Source organism: Homalodisca vitripennis, unplaced genomic scaffold, assembly GCF_021130785.1.
Source record: "Homalodisca vitripennis isolate AUS2020 unplaced genomic scaffold, UT_GWSS_2.1 ScUCBcl_1572;HRSCAF=5363, whole genome shotgun sequence".
Taxonomy (NCBI): domain Eukaryota; kingdom Metazoa; phylum Arthropoda; class Insecta; order Hemiptera; family Cicadellidae; genus Homalodisca; species Homalodisca vitripennis.
In genome coordinates this window covers 3,595-16,473 of record NW_025777710.1, presented here as the reverse complement: position 1 = coordinate 16,473, position 12,879 = coordinate 3,595, and the positions used below count along the sequence as shown (strand labels likewise).

Genomic DNA, 12,879 nt, shown 5'->3' with positions numbered 1-12,879 from the left:
GTACAATATAAACATAATTATAATTTGACTTACCTGAATAATGGTGGATGTTTGATGGTCAGAACTCAAAACTTTGTTTAAAAAAAAACACTTTTTTATATTATGCCATTAAAAAAAACTCAAAATTAATTTTATTTAAAAATCTAAAATATGCAAAATGTTCACTTACTTATGCACAAAAAGAAAATACATAGTTATAAACACTTTTATTTACAAATAAAATTACAATTGAAAAAGTCAAGACTATATACAAGATGGTGAACATGTCTACTCAGAGTCATCTTCAGCATTAGCTCTTTTCCGTCCCACCTTTTTATCCCTCCAGAAGTGGGGGATACTTGTGGAAGCATGTGGGATGAACCCCACAATTGTAGGCAGGGCACCAATAATAACTGCGCTTTCTTTTTACATTTTTATCATGTGAACATACTTCACAAAGGCGCTCCTTGTGGCCAGGACCTGTCTTACTGTCACAGGTTTCAAATTTTTTGATGCCAAATCTTTTATGTTTTTTATTTGGGAGGTACTGAATAAATGTACAACGATTTTTCATTCCAATGAGACTCTACAATACTCTCTATGGAAATATTCTGATAAGGAATGAAATGGTCGTTTCAATGATTCATTCATGCTGTTGTAAAATTTTCTAATTTTATACCACGGATCATAGCCAGCCATCCCACGTACAAGTATTGGTGCTGAAACCTAAAATGAAACATAGGAACGCTATAGACTGGAACCGTTTTAGAGCCATAACTGATGGGAAAAATGGAATGGCCTGAGATCTAGTTGTTTTCCAATAATCTTCTATGTTATTTTTGTGGATTAGGCCCATATTTATAAGTATTGACATGAACTTCTTCATTTCCTTTACTGTTACGTCTACCCATTTTTGCAAGCGTGAAGTCACTTTCATTTGACCTGAGGCACGTTTTCTGTTGATTTCTCTGTGAGCATGCAAATTGGTTTCAGTTACAAACATATTCCAAATTGAAATTGTAAAAAATAAATAAAAATACCTTATGAGTGCACTGATTTTAGGAGGGCAATGCCTTATGCCAGGATTCCTAACTTGAAAATGTTCAGCTACATAATTTTCAGGCTCTGTAGGAAGTACGCGTAACCAAACAGATTGTGTGGCTGGGTCTACTGTGGCCCTAGTATTTTCTTCATTACGATTAGGCCTAGGATTAGGTTCTTCAAATTCACTGTCAGAAGTTGACGACGAGTTATGGCTTTCAGGAACATAGTCATCATCACTTCCACTGGAATAATCCTCAAGCGATACATCAGGGGGAAACACATTCACAGAAATGTCACTGTCATTATCTGAATCACTATTATAAAGTATTTCACGAATTTCACTAGACGGCAAATCGTTATCCATGATGAATCACAACACAACACACGACTAGAATCGTAAACAAACAAAGCAACCGAACAGCTGTTTGGAACACTAACAGTTGCCGAGTCGCGTCACGCGGAAGTAGTCGGGAGCTTTTAGCGGCCAGTAAGAGAACAAATATTCATGTATATATATAAAAGTGAATATATTATTAGAAGGCTTGGGATCTTGTGATTAAAGTGATGTAACTTTTATGTGATTCGAGCGGTAATTATTGGAACTATGACGTAATTAGTAGACGATGTTTAATGAGTCGTATATTACGACTCTGCCAGTTCACAGCAGGAAAAAAATGAGTCGTAATTTACAACGTTGCCAGCGGGAGGGTTAAGACAGAGTGAATTGGCAGCTGACCAGTCCTCGATAGTGTCACTAATATTAGAAAGAATATCATTAGCAAATAAAATATTATTTATTACATTTAACTTTTACAGCCAGGTCATCAGCGAACATATAAGAGCTTGCATGGTTAGTAGCAATAGTACCAGGTAAATCATTTATGTGAGTAATAAAAAAATACTGGGCCCAGGATTGAGCCCTGTGGGATACCAGTTCTTACATTTAAGTATTGAAAAAAGTGGGCTTCGTAATAAACTGCTTGTAGCGTTTCAGACAAGTAAGACCCTACAAACTTAACTGCCAAACTATCAAAACCATAACATTTAAGTTTATATAACAGTTTGTCATGTGAGATTGTGTCAAATGCTTTTGACATGTCATAAAAGGCACCAACTACTTTCTTCTTGCTGTCCAGACCATAAATACAGCTCTTCAAATATTCAGAAATGGATAAACTAGTACCTTTCTTAGATCTAAAACCAAACTGACAGTCAGTAAAAATACAATTTTTTCAAAGTATTCAACAATTCGATTGTTTAAAATAATTTCATATACCTTAGATATTATCGGTATTATCAATACAGGTCGATAATTGATGTAGTCAGACACAGAGCCCTTCTTGTAAATTGGTATGACCTTAACTAAATTCAAACATTGAGGGAAAATACCACTTTCAATACAACAGTTAAATAAATAGGCTAAAATCTAAGAGATATAAGGTGCAGCAATTTTTAGCAGACCAGAGTTCATGCAGTAAACATCCAGACTCTTATTACAGCTGAAGGAATTGATAGCATTGTAGACTTGTTCAACGCTCACAAATTTCAAAGAAAAATTGAGCGCTTGAGGTAAACTCTGCTTAACCTTATCTAAATAAAAAGACATACACTGATTTGAGTGACGAACATTACCAACAACACTACTTACACTACTAGTGAAATCATTAAATCCAGCTGAGGTAAGATTTCTTTTACTATTATTACATTTAGGCTTATCATTTTTGCTTGAATTCTCCTTTACGATTGCCCACATTTCCTTGGGTTTGTTCTTAGCATTAACAACTCAATTACTGCTGTACAGTTTCTTTGCCTCCCTAATGGATCTCCTGTATTTGCACCTTAAGTAATTAAAACAATCCTTATTATTATAAAGTATTTGACGAATGGTCTAGCATATTTGCTAGACCATTGTATTTAAATTGTTCGTACATAAACAAACACTGATCTTTCAGACGTCTAAGATCATCATTATACCAATTAGCTTTATGAAATGTACATTTACTATAAACAATTTTTACAGAAACACAAAGTCAACAATGTTCAGTAAAGTAGTTTAAAAACCAATGAAACTTCTCATCTACTGTTAAAAGGATCTAGAGAATCAGCCAACTTGTTTGACTTAATAACGCTGCAAAATAACGTGAGCTCACACAATCAATAGGTCTTATTATCCTTGTAGCACCCATATAAGCACCATCAGTAAATGTACACTGCAACTGGCAGCCCATAATGATTGCAAAATGATCAGAAACAATCGTAGGCTCAACTTTATACAAAAAAATCCTATGCGGGGTTATGCGAGTGATCTGGATGCCTCATGCCATACCCCACAGCTGTGATGGTCAGTTCCCGATTCCCCAACACTTTAACACATAATCCCCTCCTCCTTACCAATGATTTTGCAATGTATCTGTCAAAGTGATTTTATGAAAATAAATACAATCTGTTCAATTATTTTCATATTGCATGAGATTTTTTTAAATTTTTACAGGTTATTAATAAAGTGCTTCAGATATAATGCATACACTGTATTTAAATATGTTTAACATTACTGTCATTGTAATATAAATATATCTTGGATTTCAAAAAATTTTGTGACCATTTTTTTAAAACACTTGTGTAATTCTAACTTGTGGATTATTCAAATTTACTATTGGTCTCTTGATGTTTTAAAGTATTCAAATTCCATTGCATTAGATTAGTGTATGTAAATAACTGTTTTCAATAGATTATGACATTAGTCATATCATATTCTACCATTGCTGTTTGTTAACGGACTTCTCTAGTTTCTCTAATTTTAATAATTCTTATTCAGAGACAGATTTTTATTCTTTGCTGTGAGTTTCATGACAAACTGTTTCTATGCTGTTGGTTAACATTGTTTTGAAATTTGTCCAAAGTTCATGTTAATAACATTACATATTTTAGGTTACATGTGACTCAAACATAATAATGCTGACTTATTAACTACGAGAAGCTTTTGCTTCCAAAGTGATGGTCATATTCTTACATAATCCACTTTGTTCTTTGCCTCTTCACACATTTCCTATCCTACAATCCTGCTTTATCTGAAGAGAATTAGTGAGTGAAGGATGATATTAAATTTCAGACACAGCCCTTTGACCAATATAAACATTTTTATCATCTTAGAGAAACCATTTAAGTATGTAAAGTAGTAGTTTGAAGAATTGTTTAACAGTCTCAAGTAATAACAATAAAGAATGCTTATTTTTGTCTTTTATGTAAAAACTAATATTATCATTGGCAATATTTCGTCATATCTTCAACTGTTTCAAGGGAAATGCTCACTAGAGCTAAGTTGAACACTGAAAAGGGTATAAACATTGTTCTTGCAAAACTTGGCAACACTCACACTAAAAATACTAACACATTTTTGGTATAAAATAACTTATTCGCAGTGTTGTTATGCATAAAAAAGGAACAATTATATAGTTTGTTTAATGCTTGTTTGTATAAAAGCAACAATTATTGGCTTTTATAAACCATGCTGCACGTGACCACTACGCCAGCTGCCAGAATTAAATATCATATTCATAGACCAAAGAAAAAAGAAATAAATACAAAACTTCCATATATATATATATATATATATATATATATATATATATATATATATAATTTCAATAAACATTGAATCGCAAAAAGTTTGAAATTAAATAAGGTTATTGCCATTTATACAAATTTTAATGTAAAATAAAGTCATTTGACAGGTATTTGGTCTTCCGATCATATGCTAGTTTGGTTATTTAAACACATATGTGAAAGAAACAGCCAAATACAAAATAATTGAATCGTAAAATGTGAGGGCTCTGTGGTGTAATGGTAGCACATTCACCCGGCAAGTGAGAGATCCGGGTTCGAGTCCAGGCGGAGCAAGTACTTTTTGCGATTCAATGTTTATTGAAATTAAATAAGGCTATTGCCATTTATACAAATTTAATGTAAAATAAAGTCATTTGACAGGTACAGTGGAACCTGGCTAATTCGAACTTCTATAATTCGAAATCTTCTTTAATTCGAATATTTATATTGGTCCCTAGCATTTTCTATATAAGTAATGTAAAAAATATCGTGGTTTAATTCGAAGTTTATTTTGGATAATTCGAACTTTTTATTCGAACCCGATTGCCGATTTTTAAAGTGGAAAGATTCGCGAAAAGACGCTTGCACTCTCTCTATTCGCAAGGCACTTGCTTCAAGGCCATTGGACACAGATCTAGCCACCCTCCCCGCCAGGGCCGGCCGGCTCGGCTGTATGCTTCCGCGCCTATTGTTTTGTAGACATGACTCATCGCGACTGGGCACAAGCTCCGCTGCCTGCAAGGTCACTCCACCCCACCCACTCCACTCCCCACCAGCTCTTTGTTTTGTAAATTGATTCAACCGTTAGTTTCACGTGGTTAGTCTATCTTGACAACTGTGCGGGTGTGTGAACTTTCTCGCTTGTTGTTTGTTTACATACAGTGCTGTATGTCTTCCGTAATTTTACATATGATTTGTTAGTGTTTGACTCTTTGCTCATTGAGCAAAATGTCGTCACCTCGTAATCCTCGAACATACAAAACTTTGTCTTTGGCTCAAAAAAATAGCGGCAATCAAAGAAGTAGAGAAGGGGGTTAAGAAAAAAATCTGAGATTGCCAAGGACTTTGGAATTCCTCCTAACACATTGTCCACCTACTTAAAGAATAAAGAAAAAATTCTCTGGAGTGAAAGTGAGAACATTAAAGATCGGAAAAGGTTAAGGGAGCCAGAAAATCCAGATTTGGACAATTGTGTTTTAAAGTGGTTCAAACAAACTAGGGATTAGAAGATTCCAGTGAGTGGTCCTCTCATAAGAATAAAAGCTGAAAAATTTTGCTACTGAATTGGGGAAAAAAGATTTTAAGGCTAGTACAGGGTGGCTTGACGGCTTCAAATATCGCAACAAAATTTCGTTCAAATCCATTTGTGGTGAAAGTGGAAGCGTTAATCAACAAGAAGCCAACTAATGGAAAACAGATTTTGGAGGAGATGATTCAGGGATCGGGATGAAAGGGACATCTTCAATGTTGATGAAACGGGACTTTTTTTTAAATGCGCCCCTGACCAAAACCACTCGCATTTAAAGAAGAAAAATGCCACGGAGGAAAACTGAGTAAAGAGAGAAATTACTCTCCTGGTTGGTGCAAACATGGACGGATCAGAAAAGCTGCCTTTACTAATGATTGGCAAGTCGGCTAGTCCCCGTTGTTTCAAGAACGTCAAATCAAAACCAGTGGAGTATGTGAACAGCGCAAGAGCTTGGATGACCAGTTCACCTTTTTGAGAAATGGTTGTTGAACTTAGACAAAAAAGTTCATAAAAGAAAAACGAAAAGTTATCTTGTTTTATAGACAACTGTACCGCGCACAACACGATTCCAGTAATGGAAAATTTTAAAGTAATTTTTTTTCCCTGCCAATATGACTTCGGTTGTCCCAGCCTATGGACCAGGGGATCATAAAAAATCTAAAACATTTTTACAGACGTTTATTGGTTGAGTACGTACTGACTGAAGTTTGTGACGCCCTAAAAATCAAGTTAGACATTCTTCAAGCCTCTCGCATGTGCAAGAAAGCTTGGGACAAAGTAACGCCCGAAACGATCAAACATTGCTTTAAAAAAGCTGGTTTTGTAAAAAAGGAGGACGACGCCGAAGAAGCCAACGACATTATAGTGGAAGCGTTACCTTCAGTTGACGGCTGGGAGGACGTCATTACTGACCCTGCCATCTCTTTTGAAGATTTTGTCAACGTGGATGAAGATGTTGCAGTATGTGGTGAGATAACAGACGCGGAGATCATCGCGGAGATCAACAATAAACAAGATGGCGACATGGCATCGAGTGACGAAGACGGTGAGTCATCAGTTGGGGCGGAAATAAACGTTCCGAGTGCGGCCGAAGCAGCACATCACATCATGGAACTTAAGACTTTTTTTGAAAGTAAAAATGACGTAAGTGAGTCTATTTTCAATTCATTGAATATGGCAGAATCTTTTGTCACTTCTGAAAGACTTAACGTTCGAAAACAATTGAAGATTTCCAACTTCTTTCGAAAAAATTAAATAATATTGTACTGTATAATGTTTCTTATCACCATTCAACTTATTTTCTTTTATTCATAAACATATACAGTAATTGTGTATTTTTTAGACAATTCATGATTCAATTTTGCACTGTTTTGCCTTACTTTCCTTAGTAGAAATGCATAGAAAAACATACATTTACAACCATTCATGTTATTTTCAATAAAGGTTTTCAGCAAAGATGTGAAGTGTCATTATTTTAAGCCTTTAATTCTTAACTTTTTTAATTCGAATTTTGGATAATTCGAATTTTTTTATTGGTCCCTTGAGATTCGAATTATCCAAGTTCCACTGTATTTGTTCTTCCGATCATATGCTAGTTTGGTTATTAAACACATATGTGAAAGAAACAGCCAAATACAAAATAATTGAATCGTAAAATGTGAGGGCTCTGTGGTGTAATGGTAGCACATTCACCCGGCAAGTGAGAGATCCGGGTTCGAGTCCCGGCGGAGCAAGTACTTTTTGTGATTCAATGTTTATTGAAATTAAATAAGGCTATTGCAATTTATACAAATTTAATGTAAAATAAAGTTATTTGACAGGTATTTGGTCTTCCAATCATATGCTAGTTTGGTTATTTAAACACATTATGTGAAAGAAACAGCCAAATACAAAATAATTGTATCGTAAAATGTGAGGGCTCTGTGGTGTAATGGTAGCACATTCACCCGGCAAGTGAGAGATCTGGGTGCGAGTCCCGGCGGAGCAAGTACTTTTTTGCGATTCAATGTTTATTGAAATTAAATAAGGCTATTGCCATTTATACAAATTTAATGTAAAATAAAGTCATTTGACAGGTATTTGGTCTTCCGATCATATGCTAGTTTGGTTAATTAAACACATACAGGGTCTGTATAATAAGTAACCGGACTGACTTCAGGAAATTTTTTATTGGCAAATTTTTTATGTACAATTTTTCTTAGAAATCTTCAAAGTAGTCCTCATTGGAGTTGATAACACGCAGATACCGTATTTTCCAATCCCTGAACGCTCCCTGGAAGTCGGCAACCTCGATGTTGTCTAGAGCCCTCGTCGTAGCACGTTGAACGTTTTCCAGAGTCTCGAACTGCGTCCCCTTAAGGTGTCTCTTGATCTTGGGGAACAGAAAGAAGTCCGGTGGTGCCATATCCGGGCTGTAAGGAGGCTGTGGCAACGTTGCCCCCGACTGTTTTGCCAACTGTTCGGTGACAAGCAGGCAGGTGTGCGACGGTGCATTGTCGTAATGGAGAATCCACGAATCGGCAATCTCCGGACGGACTCGGTGAACCCGGGCGGTTAGTCGACGAAGCACCTCTCTGTAGTACTGGCCGTTTACAGTTTGACCGGGTGGCACAAACTCTTTGTGAGCAATGCCTTTCACGTCAAAGAAAGCAATGAGCATCGACTTCACCTTTGATTTGCTCATGCGCGCTTTTTTTCGGTCGTGGTGACGCCGGTGTGTGCCACTCCAAACTCTGCCGCTTCGTCTCAGGATCGTACAGGTATTCAAAAACCCACGTCTCGTCTCCTGTAATAACGTGGTTGAAAAACTCTGGTTCGGTTTGCACTTGATCAAGGATATCCGAAGCGACAGCAACACGACGCTTCTTTTGCTCATCAGTCAGGTGACCAGCTTCGCGCAGATCTTCCTCATGCCCAGACTGTTCTTAATAATGTTTTGAACGGTCATCTTTCAATTCCGACCTCATCTGCGATAGCCCGAATGCTCAGACGACGATCACTGTTCAACACATCACGCACTTTTTGCACATTTGTGTCCGTGTGACTCGTTGATGGAGGACCGACGCGCTGTTTGTCATGGACCTCATCGCGGCCCTCCCGGAAATTTTTGTGCCACTGAAACACCTGAGTTCTGGACAGAGCATCCTCACCGTAAGCCTCTTGAATCATTTGAAGAGTTTTTGTGGGCGTTTTCTTGAATTTTAAGACAAAATTTAATGCTAAAACGTTGCTCGATCGTACTCTCCATTTTCACTCCAACGGGGTAACTGAACATGCACTCCGCTCTCGCTCGATACTAACTCTCCAAGCGCTTGGAGGCAACTGCTGCAGCCCGGTTCCCTTTCACTAGACCCCCCACCACCACTACAGCACCAGATACCGGTTAGCAGATGCTTTGACGGAGCGGGGCAGGCTCAGTCCGGTTACTTATTATACAGAGAGTGTATGTGAAAGAATATATATATATATATATCGATAGTTAGGAACCTATGTGGTATATGACGATATATTTAAATGACTGAGTAATGTAAATAATATTAGATGTTATCAAAATACAAACCTTCAACGTAGTCAATGCTGCTGGTACTTTACTCACATTTTACAAGTAAAAGTGGTTGATGAATATAGCCACTACTCCACAACAGTTTTCACTTCATCGTCGGTTTCAAAGCGTTGGCCGCCTAGTCCGCGCTTCATGTGCAGGAACAAGTGGTAGTCAGACGGTATCAAGTCCTTTGGGCTTTAGGGCGGGTGATCGAACTGCTCCCAACGAAATTGTTGAACCAATGTATGAGTGTCACCAGTGGTATGGGGCCGAGCACTGTCATGGAGCAACACAATTTCGTTATTGAGCATTCCTCTCAGTTTGTTTTGAATTGCCCGCCTTAGTTTTCTTAAGGTTTCGCAATACCTTGCCCCATTAATAGTTTCACCTCTTGGAAGAAAATCAATCAGTAAAACACCTTTCCGATCCCAAAAGACAGTGCACATGATTTTTTGTGCAGACATTGTCGTCTTGAATTTTTGTTTTTTCGGGGATTGTGTGTGTTGTCAACGGCACTCCATTGACTGCTGTTTGGATTCTGGTATGACATGACAAATCCAAGTTTCATCACCTGTCACAATTTTGTTTAAAAAATCCTCACCATCATCACTGTAGTGTGTGAGTAGGTCAAAGCACTTCCAAGTCTCTTGGTTTTTTGCATGTCAGTGAGCATTTTTGGAATCCATCGGGAACACAGATTGTGATAACCTAAGCAGTTCTTAACAGTTTTGTACAAAGGAGTGTGTGAAATTTGTTGGATTTTTTCGTCAACTGCCCTTACCAGATCATCGGTGACAAGAGAAGGCCGACCGCTCTGATTCTCATCATGCACATTTTTTCGACTGCCATTGAACATTCTAACCCACTTTCTCACCACTCTTTCACTCATCACATCTTCCCCGTAAACATCTCAAGGTTGACGATAAATTTCAGCCGGTTTCATATTCCTTGTGTTCAAAAATCTTATTACAAAACGAATTTCACAATCGGCGGGATCACTAATTGTCTTAAACATTTTAAACGTTCAGAGAAAACTGAAAACACCATGTAGAACGACTAAAATGGCGTGAGTCAATAGCCAGTGAACAAGGACGACTAGTGCGCATGCGTGGAACATCGATTACACCGCTACAGCGGCAGTAGAATGAAACGGTACTTATTTTCTGAACACGCCTCGTATTTACCTTGCTGATTCTATCTGTTCTTGCTGGTCAATTACATCTGTGACTATAGAACATTGAATGTCAATCATGTTTGCATATGTTAGATTGGAACAACAATAAAACTTTAATGTTTATGAATGTCAGGAAATATTATGTAAACGTATATGTTTAGCTTTACATTTATAAAACTAAACCCCCCATAAACTTTTCCTCTTTTATAACGTTGTTACTTTTTACAGGAGTAAAATCGAGAGCACTAAGAGACGGAAAGCACTGAAAGCCAATAAACAAAACAAGGAAATGGAAAAGCAGCAGTAATTGTATATTTACAGATCTGTAAATAAAAATTATTTATTTTTATTTTAGTTCTATTTTTATTTCCTAATATAACAACTTTCTGTTACTTTTAATGTAACCAAATCTGTTACTTAGTTACTAGCAACTTAAAAACATGGTTATAAATATTTCAAATATTACTTCATCATTGTCTAGTGCAGTGGTTCTCAACCTTTTTCAACGCTGTGACCCCCTTTTTAGGTTGAGAATTTTGGCGACCCCCCTTCTTGTAACATCGTAAAAGTAAGCCTTTGTATGCAAAAAGACAGCAATAATTAGTTTTTAAAAAAACATAAAAAAACACTATTCAAAACTATATAAAAACCTTAGTGAGCACTAATTTTCTTAATAATTAATAAACGATCCGGTAATAAATGTAATAAAAGTAATTTTAATCATTTTCAATTCTTCAATATCAAAGCAGGCAAAGACTGTGCGCAGTGTATTTACAGAACTGACGCGTGGTGTATTTAAAAGCCGCGGAGACAGCCTGACATGGAGCTGCGCGCGCAGCCATCGCACGGCGCAATTCGTCCTCCGACAAGCCACTGTGCCAGTGTGCCAGTCGACTGCCTGACGTCTTGAGAAATAGTGCGTACTTTGATCTTCAAATTGAACACTCAAGTTTTAGTATTAATAATAGATAAGTTTTTAAAAAAGAGAAGCTTCATGTAGCAAAAGTAGTTCCGAAGTCTCAAAACCAAAATGCCGAAAGTATGATAATGCATATCTACAGTTTGGTTTTACTGAACTTGAAAACAAACCTCAGTGTGTTATTTGTAATGAATTTTTATCAGTTCATTACAAAGCATGAAACCTTCAAAAATGAAGCGTCATCTTGAAACTAAGCATTCTGCGCTGAAAAACAAACCAGTCGAGTTTTTTCCAGAGAAAACTGCTGTCCTTCGCAGTCAACAGGTAAATATATAAAAGTCATACTGATGTTAGCAAGACAGTCAGGCAGCTCTTAAAGCTCTTGACTCCAACAGCATTTCATCCAGGCTTGTGTGGGAGTGCTTTAACACACTCTCTGCAAGCTTGGATCACGCAACTGTGTGCGTCTTGGTTGGGTACCGGGCCACACAGGCATAGGTGGCAACGAATGCGCCGACAGGCTTGCCAAAAGCGGAGCAAGCATGCCATACACCGGTCCAGAACCGAGTTGTTGGTATAAGCAAGTCAGCCGCTTACCAAAGTATAAACAAATGGTCCAGGAAGACACACCGCGTGCGGTGGCAGAGTCACCAAGGACAAGCACTCGGCAAAAGACTGCTTTGCCGATTCCTAGCTCCGGATTCACCAGATGGCTGATGGGGCTGGGCAGGGATCGGGTTAAGCAAGTGATTGCCTTGATCACTGGACACGGCCCACTTCAGGAAACACCTAAACACTCTAGGTTTACGAAATGAGGCCTCGGAGTGTAGACTCTGCAATAAGTCTGAAGAGACTGCAAAACACATAATACTGGACTGTGAGAGACTGGGAGCAAGGAGAAGGGCTCTTTTCGGTGACAAACAACCAGGCGACGAACCAGATGCTAGTATCGGGGAAAAGCTTCTTAGCCTAATTAAGGGCACGAAGATAGGCTTACCCTCTAACATCAAAGGGGCACACAATAAGCTCAAGGTTGACGTGTGAGGATCTATGAATCCCACCCCAATATCCCAAAGGAAAAAAAAAAAAAAAAAAAAAAATGTTAGCAAAATGCCCTCAAAGCTTCGTACGAGGTAGCGCTAAAAATTGCTAAAGTGGAGAAAGCCACATACCATTGCTGAGGAATTAATTCTTCCTGCCGCATTCGATATGGTTTCAAATATGATTTAATCCTCAAGAAGCTGACAAGCTAAAAAAAATCCCACTATCAAATGACACTGTGTCACGACGAATATCAGACATGGTGAAAGATGTTCAGAACCAGCTCGAGATGCAAATAAAAGAAAGCACGTTTTTTTCGATTCAAT

The 12,879-nt window shown here is 37.6% G+C and overlaps 1 protein-coding gene across 1 annotated transcript in view; it reads left to right on the top strand.

The window, feature by feature from the left end:
* The window catches only part of LOC124371541 (probable ATP-dependent RNA helicase DDX52), a 46,360-nt gene extending 35,418 nt beyond the window's left edge, over positions 1–10,942 (top strand). Inside the window, exon 13 of the mRNA XM_046829893.1 lies at positions 10,822–10,942. Coding sequence (XP_046685849.1) covers positions 10,822–10,900 — 79 coding nt within the window. The 3' untranslated portion in view covers positions 10,901–10,942. The remainder of the gene's footprint in view (positions 1–10,821) is intronic.
* The last annotated feature ends 1,937 nt before the right edge of the window (positions 10,943–12,879 follow it).